General features: G+C 33.2%; 1 protein-coding gene across 1 annotated transcript; it reads left to right on the forward strand.

The window, feature by feature from the left end:
* The first annotated feature begins 15368 nt into the window (after positions 1-15368).
* LOC121250723 (probable protein phosphatase 2C 58) lies at positions 15369-20035 on the forward strand. The gene is made up of 5 exons (XM_041149919.1): positions 15369-15527; positions 17370-17612; positions 17762-18038; positions 18621-18775; positions 19386-20035. The coding sequence occupies exons 1-5, from the start codon at positions 15495-15497 to the stop codon at positions 19536-19538; spliced, it is 861 nt and encodes a 286-aa protein (XP_041005853.1). The 5' UTR covers positions 15369-15494; the 3' UTR covers positions 19539-20035.
* Positions 20036-20679: the final 644 nt, after the last annotated feature.

Genomic DNA, 20679 nt, shown 5'->3' on the forward strand with positions numbered 1-20679 from the left:
ATGAGCGTGAGATATGAGTTGGAGAAAAGTATAACGTTGAGATCTCTAACGGTCGAATGTTTTGAATTTGGGAGCGATGCAAATGCAACGGCCATTTTAGCACCTCGTCGGATCAATCGAGGTGCGTGTCTTCTAACGGTCATATTTCACGGTCCGCGCATTTTAAAACGGTGTCGTTCTAGAAAAACTACTTTTATTTTTCTACATTTTCCATAAATAACAAACGACCTTCTTAAAAGCTTGCAATTTTCGGCATCTTTTCTTTTTCTAGAATGCGTTTTCAATTACAATCTCACAAGTTTTTAGCATTTGAAAGTTCAGATTTCTTTTTATTTCAGTTTAATTTTAAATATTGGATGATATATAGTTGTAAATATATATATATTTTTTTTCTTGAAAGTTGTAAATATCTTAAGGAATACTAAATTTGGAAAACCTATTGCAGGGGAGTAGTTGAGAAGTTAATGATAAAGTGTCCTAATTTAAATATAAAACATAAATACATGATATACATACACACGCGCATATACATATTTATGTGTATGTATGATAACTCAATTAGTTGGAGAGAGCCAATTCAGGAATTGGGAACTAATCAACAATTTATTAGAGAAAATGATTTATATTTTATAAAGTTCTAGAATATGCAAGAATTTATGCACTCATTTTTTTTAAAAAAAAATAGAGTAAATTTGTAACCCATGTGAAAAAATCAATTTTTTTTTTTTTTTATTGACTTTCATTTTTTTTTTTTCAAAAAGAATGTGTAAGACTTCTATACTTTAAATTATATCTAGCATTACTCTTATACAGAACTATTTGTCTAAAACAGAGTGTGTTTCGAGTCAATAATCTTGTTTTATGTAAAGAAAAATGATATTTTCAGTCATAGATCAATACGCAAGCGCTACGCACTTATTTTGAGAAAAATGAGTAAATATGTGATTTATATGAAAAGATTAATTTTTTAATAGTAGATCTCTCTTTTTCAAAAGAAGTGCACGACACTTGCATAACTCATGATTGTATCTAATAGAATTAATAATATGTAAAAGCATCAACACAGAACCTAAAATGTGCAACTTGAGGGCCAATCTAGGGCTGAGCACCAACAATGTCAGAGTCGGAGTGCCCTATCTTTGACTTCGACTCCGACTTCGTCGGAGGTCAAATCCGACTTCCGATCGGACTCCAACTCTGACTTGTCGGAGCAGAATTGGATTTCGGCTTTTTTATTGGGCTTTCTTTCTTAGCCCATTTGAAATTTCAATTTGACAATCTTTGACTCTCACTAATCAGATTTGGGTTTCTAGATTTCAGTTTTTTTTAAAATATTTTTTCAATTTCAATTTTATTAAAACATCACCTAAACTGAAAAAATAAATCATTGTACAAATTAATGTTATTATACATTAGTATTATGTGCTATTATATGTTAATGTTTATACATTAGTATTACATTTTATTATACAATGATTATTATACATTACTAGTACATGTTATTATACTTTAGTTATTATATATTAGTATTACATGTTATTATAAATTTATATATTTGTGTTTATACATAATACATTAATATTAAATGTTACTATACATTAGTTATTATATAATCAATATTACATATTATTATGCATTAGTGTTTATACATTAGTTGTTATTATTCATTAGTGTTGCATGGTAGTAATAGTTAATAGTATGGTGTTTACATATACTAAACCATTATTATGATAATTTATTCTATTTATATTATATTATAAGCATATTATTTTATAATAATTTGCTCATATTAGTATATTATTGAATTTAATTAACAATATAAGTTATAGTTATATAAAATATATATGATTAATATATAAAAAATACATATATTTATATAAAATATGTACAATATCGGAGTCGAAATTAGAGTTAGAGTCAGACAATTGAAGTCGAAGTCGGAGTCGGTACATCGCCACCTCCGACTTTGACTTTTTTGATTAAAAAAACTTCAACTCGCAGAATCAGATTTTCGAATTTTTACTCAGGCCAATCTTTGTAGTAGAAAGAGAGTAATTTGAAAGCTTCTCATGTAATATTTTCATTTTATTTTCCGTATTGTTTATAGATGTAGTCCTTAATGTTGAACTAGAAAAATCGTTATTCTCATTTTCTTTTCTAATTTCTGTCTTACGCAAATTGTGGCCCTCTGCCACCACTAAGCCATCTGAAACCTTTGATAGCAACGTTCAACTGTCATGTATTTTAATTTTTTTTAATAGTTAAGAAAGTGATTATTAGTAATTTTGTGTATTTTTTTTAAATATTTAAAAAATATTTGAAAGAAAAAAAATAAAAAAATAAAAAATGTGATTACTAGGGGGCACGCACCAACGGTACATGTTGGGCAATAGAGTAGCATCATCTTATGTATATTATGTTGTTTTTTAGGCCTTGGCTTGGGACAAAATTTCCATGAAAAAAAAGTGTTTTGCAACTTTATAACTTGCTTGGCAGATGATAAATACACAATATTTTTTCATAATTCTTGAGGGAGATGAATGAAGAGATTGGCCAAGAGTTCACCAAAATAGAAATAGAGGAGGCTCTAAAATAAATGTCACCTCTAAAATCGCCTCGACCAGATGGATTTGGTGCTAAGTTTTATTAGCAGCATTGGAACATAGTGGGAGGAGAAGTCTATAATGCATCTCTTGAATTCCTAAACAGTGTGGTTATGTTAACTTTTTTTAATCTCACTTACATTGCATTGATTCTTAAAGTAAATAGGCTTAAGAGTGTTCTTACAACTATCATTTCTAGCACTCAAAGTGCTTTTATCCCTGGTAGGCTGAGTACTGGCAATATCATGATTGCCCAAGTTTTTCATACCATGAAAACCAAACAAAGAGGAAGCATAGGGAGTATGACATTGAAACTTCATATGTCAAAATCTTATGACAAAATCAAATGGAATTATTTGGAGGCAATTACGAGGAAACTGGGTTTCGAGGAGAAATGGATCTAGTTGGTTATGAGATGTGTAAGATCTGTCACCTACTCAGTGTAGGTCAATAGGAAGCCAAGTCAGAATTTTTGTCGAGCTAGAGGATTAAGGTAGGGAGAACTCTTTCTCCATACCTTTTCATTTTATGTGCTGTAGGATTGAGTTGTTTGATCCAACAATATGAGATAAACAAGGGAATCAATGGAGTGGCAGTTGTAAGAGAAGGCCCTAGAATCAATCATCTTTTGTTTGTTGATGATTGTGTACGTTTTTATTGAGCACAACTGACTGAGTGGTCAAAGTTGCAGTCCACTTAAATGTGTATGAGAAGCCATCTGGAAAGGTCCTAAACAGACAACTAATTTCTGTTTTCTTCAGCTCAAACACCATCTCAAGCACGGATCAGATCATATGGGAAGCAGAAGTAGTAGCTTGTGGAAGCTATGAAAAATATTTAGGTCTACCAGCCTTGGTTGGGAGATCTAAATATAACACCTTTCAGTGCTTAAAGGAAAGAATTTGGCAAAAGATTAATAGTTGGAAAAAAAAAATTTCTATCAAAGGCTGGGAAAGAAGTTTGGATCAAGGTAGTGTTGCAAGTCATCCCAACATACACAATGAATGTATTCAAAATTCCAAGGAAGTTGTGCCATGAAATTTTTGCAATGCTAGTGGGGGATTCAAAGGCTGTTTGGGGGGGGTGGCGGGCGGGCTGGGGTGGGCCGTGTTTTCGAGATATTGAAAATTTTAATATGGATTTATTGACCAAAAAAAACTAGAGGGTTTTTACAAGATCCCCACTCATTGGCTGCCAGAGTCTTCAAAGGGAAGTACTTTAAAATTTCCAAATATTACGGGTAAGCTAGGGTCCTCACCATCCATGATTTGGACGACTATATGGTCTGCAACAGAGTTCTTGAGAGAGGGGCTTCTATGGAGAACTGGGGCTTCTTGAGAGAGGGACTTCTATGTAAGTGAGTTAATTGATGAAGAGGTCAAAGGTTTGAATGAGAAACTGGTTGATGAGATTTTTGACAGGGAAGAGGCTCTACAAATAGTAGCATCCTGACTAGTAAGGTGGGGGCTGAGGATAAACTTATATGGGGATTTATCTCACGAAGTAAAACATAAAGAGAAGGATGAATGCAAGCAAGAAAGACACGAGGACACTAAGCAACAAAGCTACAACACACGAGGAAATATATGCAGCAGCAAAAGCAAACATGAAATACTCTGCAATGACCAAGAAATGCATGCAGCAGCAAAAGTTGAAGTAAAGCACACTGAAGAAAAAGAGAAGTGAAAAGCAACAGCAAAAGGAAGAAGAAAAGCAACAGAAAAAGGAGGAAAGTGTTGTCACAGAAAAGCAAGGGATCATCAGGAAATCAACAAGTAAAGCACTGCCTAAACCATGTTGTCCATAAAGCTGCAGTAGATTACTTGTAACTAAGTAGAAAGTTTAAAATTAATTTTTAGAACTTTTTCTTTCTGCCTTTGTAATGTATAAATAGCAGTAGGTTTTGTATCATTTTAATCAGATCAATGAGAATGAGATTTTTCTCTACATTGCTTATGCATTTCGAATTTCTATTCATGTTTTAACAATTTAGTAAGGATGAAAGATTCTCTGTCAGAAGTGCTTACCATGTGGAACAACAGAGCAGGAAAAAGAAGGTGGGGGGAGACATCCAGGGAGAGTGATAAGGAAGAAAGTGGAGATGGCCGTGGAGGTCGAGTGTTCCAAGGGCAGTTAAACACTTTAATTGGAGGGCAGAAAATAATATACTCCCAACCAGATCTATTTTTCACAATAGGAAGATCATTGACACTCATATATGCCCGATTTGTTTACAGGAGGACTAGCTTGAAGAAACAGTGGTAATCATGAGAAGTATATGACAGAGAAGGAACGAGTTCATTTTTGAAAGCAAGTTCATGGGTCCTTAAAAGGTGGTGCAAACAACAATTGAAAGCTTGGAGGAGTTTCATCAAGCTCGGATGCTACAAGAAGGAAAGAATAACAGAAGTGTGGCAGGAAGAGTAATTCAAATTTGGAGGGGAGCATAGAAGGAATGCCTTAAAGGCAAATTTTGATGCTGCCATTGACACCAAAAATCAAGTCATGGGCATCGGAGTGATTGTTAGATATTGGAAAGGAGAGATACTAGCTACCTTACATGAACAGGGAAGAGGGAAATATACACCTGATATAGCAGAAAGTACAGCTTTGTGGAGGGCCATGGAGATGTGCTCAGAATTGGGTTTTTGAAGTGTAACTTTTAAGGGTGATGCCCAGGTATTAATCAAGGCTTTAGAGAGTTCAGAAAACAACTGGGCATGACATGGCCAGGTCGTAGAGGATTTAAAACAAGTTTTCAAACACAAAGCCAATTGGACAACTGCCTTTACATACAGAGAAGGGAATTGAGTAGCTCACAAGCTTACAAAGATGGCTTTATGTTCTGTTGGGACTCATTGTTGGATAGAACAATGCCCTGTGCCTATTTATAATTTGGTTTTAATGATGTTTCTGTTTGATTTGTAATAAAATATCTTTTGGTATTAAAAAAATTATTTTTCATTCTAAATAAAAGCATTCCACATGGGAATGACAAAATCAAAATGGAAAATCCTTAATATTTAAATTCCACATGAGCACAATGTGTAACATTAACGGCTCGTTTGAATAGTGAGATAGGATGAGATGATTTTAGATGAGTTGAATAAAATATTGTTAGAATATTATTTTTTAATTTTATTATTATTTTGAGATTTGAAAAAATTGAATTATTTATTATATTTTTTGTGAAAATTTAAAAATTATAAAAATGAGATAAAATGAGATCGTTTCTCTATCCAAACAAGTCCTTTAAAATGTCAATCTCATGCAAGGGTAATAAAGTCTTTCGTTATTGATATTTCAATTATTTACATATTTATGAATTATCAATACCATTATTGTGGCTTTGATTTTGTCTTTTTCTTTTTCTTTTTCATTTTTTTTATTTTTCTTTTTTGGGTAACAATAATTATAAAATCGTAGAGAAGTCGGTCAGAAGAATTGAGCCTACCCTTGTAGGTAGATCGTCATTTTCATGGAGATAGACTTTTGTGAATTATTATTTAAATCATTGAAAGCAGTATTAAATGGACCACAAAACCATCACGTGATCCAATAGAAAAAATTTAGGTTGGTTTCTGTACACAAATTTTCTTATTTTATCTTTTCTCATTTTATTATTACAATTAGGACTGAGCAAAAATTTGACAATCTGACTCCGAATTCGACTCCGCACCGACTCCGACTTACCAGAGTCAGAGTCGGAGGTTTTTTCCTCCTAGAAGTCAGAGTTGGAGTCGGAGTCATTGATGAACCGACTCCGGCTCCGCTCCGATCCGATTCCGACCCTCCGCCTCCATCTTCGACTCCGCCTCCGACGTGGCCCTCTGACTTCGCCTCTGCCTCCAATTTTATACATATTTTATAAAAATATATATTTTCTATATATTAATTATTTAAATTTTATACAATTATATCTTATATAGTTAGTTAAACTCAATAATATACTAGTTAAATAATATATTTATACTATAATATATAGACTAAATTGACTAATAATAGTTTAGTATATGACTATATGTAAATATCATACTATTACAAATTTACAATATTACTACCATGTAACACTAAATTACTAATGTATAAATATAAATATAATAGCATATAATACTAATGTATATATAATATACTATAAACACTAAGATGCATAATAACATCGACATGTAATATTGTAATACTAATGTATAAGCACTAATCTATAAATTTATAATAACATATAATACTAATGTATAATAACTAAAGTATTATTCATATAAATTACTAATAGTATTAATTACTATATATAAATTAGTAAACCACTTTAAGCCTATATATAAATTACTATATAAATCACTATAGTATTAATTACTAATACTATATTACAATATTACTATATGATACTATTAACTATAGTGATATACTAGTATTAGACATTAGTGTACTAATACAATCAGTGATATAGTCAGTATAATATTTATACTAATACTATTATATAGTTATACTAAATTAAAATCACTATAGCAAATACTAATATATAATTATGCTAATCACTATAACTAATACTAATACTAATATAGACTATAGTTATAACTTATAGTATTATAATTATACTAAATTACTATAACTTATACTAATATAGTTATACTAAAATTTAAATCACTGTAAGTAATACTAATATAGTTATATTACTATAGGGTACTATTAACTATAGCGATATACTAGTATTAGTATACTAATACTATTAGTGATATAGTTAGTATAATATTTATACTAATACTATTATATAGTTATACTAAATTAAAATCATTATAGCAAATACTAATATATAGTTATGCTAATCACTATAACTAATACTAATACTAATACTAATATAGACTATAGTTATAACTTGTAGTATTATAACTATACTAAATCACTATAACTTATACTAATATAGTTATGCTAAATGACTATAACTAATACTAATATAGTTATACTAATCACTATAATGTATTAATATCACTATTAGTATAATATATAGTATTAATAATAACTAATACTAATATACTAATACTATTAGTGTATTACTAATATTTATATATATTAATATATATATATCAAGCATAAGAGATTAGAGATTTAATATATATATATATATATATATCAAGTATATTAGTGTATTACTAATATTTCGTATACGGTGCTTTTTTTTTTTTTAATATTCATATATAATAATATATATATCATATATTTTTTTATGAATCTTCATATATATATATAATATATAAAATAGATTTATACTACTATACAATACGGTGCAGTTTAGATTTAGAACTTAACTTTAGGTCAAGTGCTGAGGGTTCCCGTCCCGAGTTCCCCCTCTTTCAATTTCATCTTCAATCTTCACTGAATCACTTCAGAATCTCAGCCCTCCCCTCTCTCGCGCAGCGCCACAGGCCCGCAGCCCTCCCCTCCCTTTCGCGCAGCCCTCTCTCACAGCTCCTCTTGCAGACTCGCACAGCTCTCTCACACAGCCCTCTCTCGCGCAGCTCCTCTCGCACGTTGCCTCTCTCGCAGCTCCTCTCGCGAGTCGCACAGCTCTCTCTCACAGCCCTCTCTAGCGCAGCCCCTCCCTCACGCAGCCCTCTCGCGGAGCCCCTCTCTCGCGCAACCCTCCTCTCACGCAGCTCCTCTCGCGCAGCTCCTCTCGGTAGGTTACCAAACCCATCTTTATTCTTTAATCAAATCTTTGAGGTTAGTAATGTTGATTTTTTCTATGTTTATTTCCAGATTTGGCATTATAGTTTAATACATAACAAAATGATCTCCATAATTTTTGGCATTCATGCAAACACAACACTGACATTCTAGCACTTTAATTAACTAAATGAGCCAAGTGAACAAACAAATTTTGATGTTAAACACAAAGCACATCAAGTTTTAAGGTATTGATCAACAAATATCTAAAATTCCCAAAAAACAACACTAAGCCATTGACTAGAGTTTAGGGTATTGATCAAGTTTTAAGAAGCATACACGGCAAACAACATGCTAAGTTTGCTAACAAAAATGTATTCTAACCCAGCACTAGACAGCTAGACTAGTTAGACCATTGACTAGAGTTGTAGTTTGGTCTTGTTAAACTATATTAAGAGGTTTGACCTACAAGGCAAATAGCATCTTGCTGCAACTTTTTTTAGGGGAGTTTAACAGAAAAATGAATGCCAATGTGTGGTGCAAAAATGATTGGTAATTTGGGTTTATTTTGTTGATTGTGTTTGGGGAATCCGTTACCCAAAAATATGTAATTTTTGATGTTGTTTTAGTGGTGTTTTCGTTCATGTTGTTGAATGTTGGGTCTGATTTTGTTTTCTATTTTTCTGTTTAAGATGAGTATATATTTTCTCAAATATATTTATGTTTTAATGATTGTAAAACATCCACAAGTTGAGTTAATGAGTTTGTATTATGCTTTGGGGCTGTGTTTGGTTGTTTTAGTGATTGTCTTAATCGTACTATTTTATTTGTTTGTTGTGTTTTAGTTCTTAAATCATGAATATAGAAGACACAAACACTCCTACATCTACAGCTGCATTTTCTCCTGGCAGCCCAAAACAACCTATTGATGCTCCCTGTCCCATAGTTGAAGAGTCCAGTGGACCAATAAAATCTTCGGTAGGCACTCTTAGTGCCTTTTGTTCTAACCCTCGTCCTCCACCTGGTAGTAGAGTTCCTAAGAATAGGTCTTTGGTATGGGTCCACTTCACAAGAGTGCCCGATTGTGATCCCGAAAAGCCTATAGCTACTTGTAACCATTGTGGGAGGCAATGGAAATGCCATCCCAAAAGACAAGGCACTTCGGCCATGAAAACACACATCCAACTTTGCCCCAAAAATCGTAAGAGTAAGTTGGACAAGACTCAAACATTCTTGGTCCCGGAAGCAAGAATTGAAGGCCAAGGGGAGAAGAGTTTAGGGATGACCAAGTACAATGAGAAAAAAATCCGGGTAGCCCTTGCTAGGATGGTGATAGTGGATGAGTTACCCTTTAGGGTTGTTGAGGGCCAAGGGTTGTTGAGGGCCAAGGGTTTCGGGAATACATGAAATCCATCGATCCTAGGTTTTCAATTCCTTCTCGATTTACCGTAATGCGTGACTGTATGAGACTATTCTTGAAAGAGAATGATAGCTTGAAGAAAATGTTTTTGACCACCAAACAAAGAGTGTGCCTGACCACTGACACTTGGACTTCTATCCAAAATATTAATTACATGTGTATGGCCGCTCACTTTATTGATAGTGATTGGAAGTTGCAGAAGTAAATTATTTCATTTGTTCGGATTAGCGACCACAAGGGGGCAACGATTGGGAGGGAGTTGGAGGAGTGTATGCTTGATTGGGGCATTGACAAAATCCTCACAATTACGGTGGACAATACTACCTCTAACGACTCTGCTATTGATTGGTTGAGAACAAGAGAAATAAGAAGTGAGGATTGTGTTGCAGCTCACGAGTTTATTCACATGAGGTATACAACACACATCTTAAACCTTGTTGTGAGTGAAGGTTTGAAAGATGTTGATGACTCGATCATAAGAGTCAGAAATCTGATTAAGTATGTGAAGTCTTCTCCCAAAAGACTTGCCACTTTCAAGTCTTGTGTTGATATGTCAAAAGTGTCATGTTCTAATTTCTTGTGTCTTGACGTGCCTACTAGATGGAACTCGACTTTTCTTATGTTGGACGTGGCTGAGAAGTATAAAAAAGCATTCCAACTTTTGCTTGATGAGGATCCCTACTCACGAGTTTATTTGTCTAAGGATGGGCATGGGAAAAAGGGACTAGGAGCTCCTGGGGCTGATGATTGGGAGACCATAAGAAACTTTTTGAAGTTTCTTCATGTATTTTATAATGTCACCCTGCGTATTTCTGGTACACTATATGTCACATCAAATTTGTATGTCCAAGAGCTCATTAATATTCATAAAAACTTGAATACTTTTTGTAACAATAGTAATCGACGCTTGAGTTCAATGTCTTTGAGAATGAAGACAAAGTATAATAAATATTGGGGTGATCTTGAAAAAATAAATCGATTGTTGTTTGTTGCTGCCATTCTTGATCCACGGTACAAATTGGTTGCTCCAGCATATTGGTTCAACAAAACATTGGGCGATGAGAGAGGTGAGGAATTTGTTGTACTCCTCAAGAAGGATATGAAATATTTGTATGAACAATATGTAGGGTTTTGTGGTGGCTGCGTAACTGAGTCTAAGTCAACTCGGAGTTAGAGTGGTGAGGCTAGTGCATCAATGAGGAGCAGTAGTAGTAGTACCTGTAATGATGATGATCCCATGGACTTTTTGTTGGGATTCCATAAAGATTGAAAATCAGCATCCTTGATGGATTGTAAGTCTGAACTAGAGCGGTATTTGTTGGAGGATGTTGAGGTTCCCACAGGGAATTTTGAAATTTTGGTATGGTGGAAAGTCAACTCGAGCAAATATTCGGTTCTTGCTCTAATGGAAAGAGATATCTTGGTGAGGCTAGTGCATCAATGAGGAGTAGTAGTAGTAGTACCTGTAATGATGATGATCCCATGGACTTTTTGTTGGGATTCCATAAAGATCGAAAATCAGCATCCTTGACGGATTGTAAGTCTGAACTAGAGCGGTATTTGTTGGAGGATGTTGAGGTTCCTACGGGAAATTTTGAAATTTTGGTATGGTGGAAAGTCAACTCAAGCAAATATCCGGTTCTTGCTCTAATGGAAAGAGATATCTTGGCCATTTCGATCACCACCGTTGCATCTGAGTCGGCATTTAGCAAGGAGGCCATGTCCTGGATCCATTTAGGAATTCTTTGGCTCCTAGAACTGTCGAAGCTCTTGTATGCACACAAAACTAGTTTAAGTCAACTCCTATATGCTTGAGTCAAAATTATACGGATGCCATTGATGATGCGGAGAGTTATAAGTTAGACTCAGATAATGTATTTAGAGATTTTTTAAGTTGTTATATATGTTGATTTTGACATTTTCTGATATTAACCTCCTATACTTTAACATCTTAATCTAGAATTAATCATTGGTATGACCAACTTACTTCGTGAAGATGATTGACAATTTGACATATTGAGCCTTTGAAGTTTGAGTTACTATCCAAAATACTAAATGCTTCATGCTGAATTTTGTTTACTTTTCAAAGACAACTCTTCTATCTACTTCTACTTTGTTTATACCATAGGTCCAAATTTATTTAAGTTTCTGAGACCATAGTTCAAAAAAGCTAAATGGATCCATTCCTCCTAATATGCTTTTTGAAAATATTATAACTATATGCTTTTTGAAAATATTATAACTATGTAAGATTTTGCATCTTCCTAATAAGATGTAATATACATGCTTGTTATGTTTGTTTAAATTTATTTTTCATATGATATTAAAGTTGGGTTGTTTTGCTTACTAATATTTTCATTTTTTTTCAGGCACAACTTGAGAGTTGGAAGTTGGAACATTTGGAAGTTTGTAACATTTAATATATTTTGGTTCATTTGTTGGGCATTTAGAATATTGTAATTTGGAAGTTTGTAATTTATTTTATTTTGGTGTATTTGAAAGCTTGTAATTAAATATTTAAATGTTGTTGGGAACATTTATTTTGGTTGGCTCTTAGAACATTTTGGATTTCTTTTGTTTTTAGAATGATGTGGATATCATGATATGGATCATGGGAGTACATGTAAAAATATGATTTTCTTTTTAATTTTTGAATACACTTTATTGTAGTAGTGGTAAGTAAATATTATTATAATAGATGTGGATGATGGATGGTAGGTGTGGTCTGTGGATGTTTATTGTAGTGATTAGTATTTAGTTGGATGCGGATATCAAGATATGGATGATGGGAGTACCAGTAAAAATAGGACTTTCTTTTTACTTTTTGAATGCATATTAGTATGTTACTTGTTTTATTTAGTTGTATTTTTTGTTATAATCAAAAGTTTAATTAGTTTAGATTGTAATGTTGAGAAAATTGAAATTTGAAAGTCCACAATTTTATTTTTTTTAAAAGTAGGTCAAATATGAAGTTAAAAAAGATAAAAAAAAAAAAATCAAAAAATCGGACTCCTCTCCGACAAGTCCAAGTCGGAGTTGGAGCGGATTCTGTACGTCTCGGAGTCGGAGTCAGAGGTCGGATTCAACCTCCGACAAAGTCAAAGTCGGAGTCGGAGTCGGAGTTAGAGATTAGGCCCTCCGACTCCAAAATGGTCGGTGCTCAGCCCTAATTATAACTTTATGAAATTCTCATATAAAAATATAATAAACAATTCAACTTTTTTCAAATTCTAAAATAAAAATAATACTAAAAAATTATATTTAACAATATTTTATTCGACTACTATTCAAAACATCTCATTTCATCTCATCTGAACTGTCTATCCAAACCCAACTATTCATTATTCTCACACCAAACACCATACATAATTTTTTTATTTTTTATTTTTTTCTCTTATCAAATATATAGTGTATAGATAATGAGTAGAAGTATTCAATTAGTTTAAGAAAAATAAAATCAAAAACATTTTACAAAAATAAAAATAATAAAAATAAATATGATAGGTAGTATGTAGAGATGATAAGTGTTTTTAGTTGTCTTATCGTGACTTGAGCCTTGTTATATAAGCATGCATTCGTATGCAAATATCTAAAAAAAAAAATTAAAAAAAAAAAAGAATATATTAATATAACTGACAACTAGTTTTATAAATAAATTAAGGCAAAGCCTAATTTCAAAGTGGAAAGGAGAAAATGTTAAAAAATGATTAAATCTATATAAATTAAGAAATATTATTGGGAGAAGTCACTATTTATAGCAACCATTTTTGTATATATTATGTGGCAAAATCTACACCACACATTTTTTAAATTTAAAATTAGAGATGGATGAGAGAGAGCTGATGAGAGAGAGCTGAGATGAGAGAGAGAGAGTGGAGATGAGAGAGAGGACGACGAGGGAGAGACGATGAGAGAGAGGCCGAGATGACAGAGAGAGTCGAGGAGAGAGAGAGAGTCGGTGAGAGAGAGAGAACTGAGATGAGAGAGAGACACTGATGAGAGAGAGAGTTGATGAGAGAGAGAGACGAGAGAGAGAGACGTTGATGAGAGAGAGATGAGAGAGAGAGAAGCCGTCTGCATTTGAAGGAAAAAAAGTGGATGAAAGGTATCCACGTAGTATGTGCATTGTGTGCACCACTACAGTAGATGCTTTTTAACACTACTCATAAATTAAACATATTAAAGTAGCTACAATCCCATGATAACTAATAGTAATTGTATTCGAAAGATTTTATGTCATATACTATCTATACAGCATAATTTAATTTGAAAAAAGAAATTCTATATAAAAACCTTACCACATATTTCCATATAATCAACACGTGATTTTTCATTTTTATCATTCTTTTTTAAATTTTAAAAATGCCAAATCACATGAATTTCAAAAATGACAAAGTTTGGCTATCTAAACAAATTTAAATATTGCGAACCAAGCAAATTCAATTTTAAAAAAGAAAATACACTATTTCAATGTTTTAACTTTTCTTTTCCGTCATTGCTTAAACAAAAAGTATCAATAATTCTTACAAATAACAACCAAAAAAAAAAAATCATTCTTAAAAATTTATATTCTAATATTTTCTTAATTTTATTTATCCATTTTCACAAATTTTAATACAAAACTTATTTTTAAAGGTTTTTAATTTTTATCTTCATTCCTAAAACACAATAAACAATATATCTCAATAAAGAAAAAGTCTATCTATCATTCACTTAATCGTGGTTCTCTTATGTGGTATCAAATGATTTGATGATAAGTAATGAATGATAAATAATTTTTTAATAATTTAATTGCACATTAAAAAATAATAATAACAAGGATAGTGAATATACTTCCTGCATTCTCAAAATTCTCCTTAACCAAACATTAAAAATCTCTTCTCATGTGCTAAGTTGAATGCACGGCATTCTTTCCAATTTCGGTTCTGATGATAAAATTAACTTTAGATAAACAGCAATGCTATGTATAATCTCTATTTAGAAATTGGAATGTAGGTCTAGATAATTTTATCTTTAAAATTTTTGAAAATTACGAAAATATCTTCTTCTAAAATGATATTTTTTCTCATTTAATAAAGGGTCTGCACATACAATATCTAAATAGAAACTGTAAATAGAATTTCTATGAAATAATTGATATATTTACAATCAATTGTATACCACAAAAATGAAAGGCTTAAGCCCGGTTTGGATTCAAGAATTACTCCAACTCATCTCATCTTAATTCTCATATCATCTCATCATTATAATTTTTCTAAATTCTCATACAAAATATAATAAATAATTCAACTTTTTCAAATATTAAAATAATAATAATATTAAAAAATAATATTGTAATAATATTTTATTCAACTCATCTAAAATCATCTCAACTCATCTTATCTCACTGTCAAAACCACACCTAAATGTTCAATTATTGTCACATGAAACAAACAAAGCCTCTCTTTTTTTTTTTTTTTAATGAATTTTCTTCCTATACCACTAGTCATTATCGTAAAATTACCCATTCGTTATAAAAAATAAAAAAATAAAATTGTAATAATTGTATAGACAGTTTGAAGAAAAAAATATCAAAGAATTAGAAATAACAATTGTTTTGTTTTTCAAAAATGAAAAGAGAAAAGTCGTCGGAAAATGCGCGTTTGTTAATCAAAAAACGCGGCCTGACCGACCGGCTCTTAAAGACACCAAGACTTCATTCATTCCAAAGTCAAAACCTGTTGTGCTTAACATACACTCGTCTTCTTCAATCTTCTTCCAATCTTCTAGCTTCTAAACTTCTACAAACACAGCAGACGAAAAAAGGCATTACCATGAATGGTCGAGAAATCCTCCACAAGATTATAGTCAGTGAACTTCCTTTTCTCTTTTACTGCTTTTTTTATTTTTTGCGGAGTTGGTTTTATGCAGATAATGCGTGGTACTTTTTAGTTAATGGGAATCTGAATGTCTTCAAGTTCTTGTTGTAGTTCTTAAATCTTTTTCCTTGTTAGTTCGAAGTTTCCATCTTTCTCTCAATTAACCTTTTTTTTACGTATTGTGAGTCGTGACTTCTAGTTAGTGATTGTCGTGACGGTGAAGCTTTTTAAGTTTTTGTGGCAGTGTCTGAATGATGTTTTGATTTGCATTAGTGGCGAAATAAGGCATGGATTTTCGGTTCTGTTGTCTTTTATCATTGTCGGATAATTTCTGAGCGGTTTCTGAATTGGGTCCTTGGTATTTGGTGTTTCGTTTTAAAGGAGCACTGTGACAAACTTTAGAAATCATGGAACCAAGAATATAATAATATCATTCATGTGAAATCACCACTTGTTTTAAAAGTTTAACCTGATAGGAAGATGTATATTTTATTATTTTATATCTTAATACTCCTCATTTGTGAGCCAGACTTTCCCTCAATGAGTATAAGGCCTAACAAGTGGAATATTTAATTAAATGGGATAGAGTGTAGAGTCAGGGTTCGAACTCAGGACCTCTGCTCTGATATCATGTGAAATCACCACTTGTCTCAAAATGTTAAGCTTTTAGGACGAGATAGAAATGAGCAATCCTCTCTTGTAGAACCGGTTTTATGAGATGAGTTAGGCTCATGTGTTTCTATATAGTATCAGAGCAGGTTAACCTATGACTGATGATGGGCTCCTGCGACCTACCTACAATGATGGTACTGGAAATACCTGCCCACACGTGAGGGGGTGTATTGAGAAGTCCCACACGGCTTAGGGGCAAACTTATTCTGGGCTTCATAAGAAGTTACCTCACTCCTCCTATTAAACCTTTTATGGAGAGAAATATATGTTTCTATATGGTATCAGAGTAGGTTAACCAATGACCGATAATGGGCTCTTGCGATCTACCCACAATGATGATACCAAAAATATTGACCTGCACGTGAGAGAGGATGTTGAGGAATAATCCCACATTGCCTGTGGACAAGGTCTTGGGCATGTTTATAAGAAATGAGCAATCCTCTCTTGTAGAATCGGTTTTATGAGATGAGTTAGGCCCATGAATTTCTTCAATTCACAATTCTTTCACCTTTTTCTCAATTAAAGAAAAACTACTATAAAAACATAACAAAGTTATAGAAAGTTCAAACATAATCTAGAATGTTTATTTTTTTTCCTTCCAACTTCTTACTTCGGTTTTCTGCCTGTGACATGGATCAGAAAAACTGGTTTTTTTATGGTTATCCAAACGCACATGGACCTGATAACAAGGTTCTTTCAGATGAGATGTTGTCTTTGGTCTGTACTAGCTAGATAGGTACTCAAACGCTTCACTAATGGGTGAATATAATAAAGGGTCCTATTTCTAAATAAAAAAAGATGTACAAGGTGTTAAACCTAAAAACCTTTCGCTTAGGGGTTGTTTGACCAAAATTTTCAAAACATAAAGAAGAAACTAAAACAAAATGGCAGGCACTATACTATGTGAGGCGCTAAGATATGTATTTGTGATCCATTATGAAAACTTGTTTAGACTCATGACTTACTAATGGTTTCTTGTATTATGATATTAAGCAGAAGTGTCACAGTTTGATTTTAGTTTTTCCCTTCAACACTAAAAGGAGAGATGAAAACATAGTTGTTCAATATTGCTTACTTTCTGAAAATCATGTTTAGAGTAATTAGTTACTCTTTGCCTTTTCCCCCCCTTTTATGGATTCATTGGTTACTTGTTTCTAGGTAAAGGCGGGGTTTGGCTCGTCTGACACAGGAAAAGGCAAAAGCAAAACATCAAAGCACATCACACATGGCTTTCACATGGTAAAGGGAAAATCAAGTCATCCCATGGAAGATTATGTAGTATCTGAATTCAAGCAAGTTAAGGACAAGGAGTTGGGCTTGTTTGCAATATTTGATGGCCATTCAGGTCATGATGTTCCAAGCTACTTGCAAAGTCATCTCTTTGAGAATATTTTAAAACAGGTAATAAATATCATCTCCAAAAGATTTAAGCTTTATTTTCTTACAGTTTGAGTTTGTTCTTGTGTCTAGTTCTGATTTGCTCTAGTTTCAATGGCCATTATCTCTATCTAATTTTTTGAAATATACTTATTTTGCTTTTGTGCAAGCAGAATGACTTTTGGACTGAAACAGAGAGTGCTATAAGGAGGGCTTATCATGAAACAGATGATGATATATTGAAGAAAACTTCAGTTTTGGGAAGAGGAGGGTCCACAGCTGTAACTGCAATACTGATCGGTGGTGAAAAGCTTGTAGTAGCAAATGTTGGAGATTCTAGGGCTGTTATATGTAAGAATGGTGTAGCCAAACAACTCTCAGTTGATCATGAGCCAAGCAAGGAGAAAAGGTTGATTGAGGGTCGTGGTGGTTTCGTATCAAACCTTCCAGGTAGTCAGCTTTCCAAAGTAATAACCACATAGGAGCTTGTGTTTTTGTACAGAATTAAAATCATCGATTGAAAAGTTCCAAACCTTTTTGTTACACATATCTATTACAACCAGCGCTTAGGTGTTTCTGTATGAGTTGCAGCTGCCAAATTATTTGACATTTTTCAGTAGTTTTGAGTTTCCTAAGCACTGATGTTATTTTCAACGTAGTTACTTACGATTTTTTATTTTTATTTTCTATAGGCTTCAGCAATTGTCATGTGAAATGCACATTATTTTTCATGGATTTGGCTGTTTGAACTTTTGCTGAAATTTTCATTTTCAAGGGCAAACCATAAAGTTTGGCTAACAAATTAAAACATCGACATTTGAATGATTGTCCAGATGGAGAATTTTGTATATTTTCCTACAAGTGACACTTTTTATGTTAAGAAAATTTTAAAATTCTTTTTTCCATGTTTAGGATAGATGGTATATACGATATATAGTTTATTTGGCTGACAATAGAGATGGGATTCTTAAATAGCCCTTTTTCTACAGGATCTGGTTTTTTAATTGAATGCTATATTTTATATTTTTGCAGGGGATGTCCCGCGTGTTGATGGACAGCTTGCTGTAGCAAGGGCATTTGGTGATAAGAGCTTAAAGTTACACCTTAGTTCAGAACCTAATGTGGCAGTTGAGATGATAGATGATGATACAGAATCCATTATTTTAGCAAGTGATGGGATATGGAAGGTCAGTTACTCTTAATGCCAGTTATCATCTCCATTGTGTTTCTATTTAGCTTAGGTTATATTACAGTTCCCACCCCATCCCAGACTACAGTTTCATTTGCAATGCCTTTCATAGACTTGAGAATTTGAGCACTATATCCCCCCAATCATGCTAGTAGTTACAATGTCTGCCTAAGAGTAAATTTTCTCTATTTTCATCACAATAAACCTTAACTTTCCCAGCTTATTAAGTGATCACGGAATAATAGAAGCAAACTAAGTGTGCAATTGTGAGATAATTTGATAAGCACATGAAATTTAAGGTTAAGTGTATTAGATATAATTTGAGAAAATCTCAAATGCAGAGGAACATTGATGTTGACACCACCTTTAAGGAGGTTGACTGCTCAAAATTAAAGTCTAGGAGTGGTATTGCAACTGTGGTCACAGTTTAGGAGCTGAAAATGAAACTTTTTGTTGGTTTTGCAACAAAATAAGTCGATGGCCTCATTCAGGAGTAATATGATTTGTTTGGGGCATTTTGCGTGGATTATGTTTTCTTCTTTTTCTGGTACATGTTTGAATGTGCTTAAAATTTTCCATGTCTAACCTTTTCTCTATATTTTGGTCAGGTGATGACAAACGAAGATGCAGTAAATTGTATTAAACACATTAAGGATGCTCAGTCAGCGGCAAAGCGTTTAATAGAGGAGGCTGTTTCTAGGAAAAGTAAGGATGACATATCCTGCATAGTAGTGAAGTTCCAAGGAGAGGTTCTCTGCTAGGCTGACTCATGGTTTTCTCCAAATGAGGTCAAAAACTGGATCGCTAGTGTATATGAGACATAAATCTATTTCTCTTGCTACCTGCTGAGATTGTTGCAATCTTCTATGGCACTATTGTATGTACAAGTGATCATGTACCCCTCCTTTCTGTTTCTTTTTCTTTTTGGAACCACCCTTTGCTCAAAACTCTTACAGTGCCTTCCTATTGGATGTTGTGCAATGAAAGCGTCGTTTTATTAAAAACAGTAGTGTTACATGTATATTTTGTGGATACTTTTTCTTTATATTTGGGGGTGGAATGATTTGGAGTCTGTAGTTTACAATTTCAGCTCTGCCTAAATTTGTGATGGTGGTGTGTATTGGTGTTTCTGTAGTTATTGTTGCAGAATTCAGCTGATGTGTTTTGAGGGAGGCTGGGGGACTCTCGCTTGCCAAATGGTTTCGCTTGAGATGTATGTTTAGGAAGATTAATTTCAGGCATTTATATTCTTCCTCTCTGTTTATGCTTATATTGTGAAAGATGCTAGGTTATATGAAAGGGAAAAGCTTCCAGGTGGATGGTTTAAATTTTCACACCAGCCAATCGCATTGTGACATATAAGTCATCCAAGAAAAGGCTTGCTGCATCTCAAAACACCCGATTCCCTCTCATCTATTTCCTTCTCCACACGTAAACCTTCCATTCTCTCCATTCTCGTTGCACTGCACCTGCAACAACCCAAGCACTCATCCTCTCCGTTCCATCAGCGCTTGCACCAACCCAACATCCTCTCTGTTCTCTCCCTCTCCCTTCCTCAACCCGATGGAAGCCCCACTCGATGGAAGGGAAGTCCCAACAATGTTGTCTCAAAATGACTAAAGAACAAAGAGTCTCCGTTCAATACTAGAGATAACAATAAAGAGATCTTGTTCATGGAAGCAAAAGAAAAAATGCAATTGACTAAAGAATTTCAACAATGCATTTACTTGAGGGCCTTTCAAAAGCTCATACAAATTAACGAAACCCGATAGAAGACAAGGTGGCAAATTGGAGTAATAATATTTGAAGGGAGCTCTTATATGTTAATTATGCTTTGTTTTCTGGTTTTTCTTCGATATTCGCATTGGAATCTCTGCCATTCCATCTGGTTTATGGAAAGTA

The sequence above is a fragment of the Juglans microcarpa x Juglans regia genome, chromosome 2D, assembly GCF_004785595.1.
Source record: "Juglans microcarpa x Juglans regia isolate MS1-56 chromosome 2D, Jm3101_v1.0, whole genome shotgun sequence".
Taxonomy (NCBI): Eukaryota; Viridiplantae; Streptophyta; class Magnoliopsida; order Fagales; family Juglandaceae; genus Juglans; species Juglans microcarpa x Juglans regia.

Coding starts and splice junctions, on each gene's coding strand:
- LOC121250723 (XM_041149919.1), top strand. CDS start 15,495: ATGAATGGTCGAGAAATCCTCCACAAGATTATA. Junction 15,528..17,369: donor AAATCCTCCACAAGATTATA/GTCAGTGAACTT, acceptor ACTTGTTTCTAG/GTAAAGGCGGGGTTTGGCTC. Junction 18,039..18,620: donor TTTCGTATCAAACCTTCCAG/GTAGTCAGCTTT, acceptor ATATTTTTGCAG/GGGATGTCCCGCGTGTTGAT.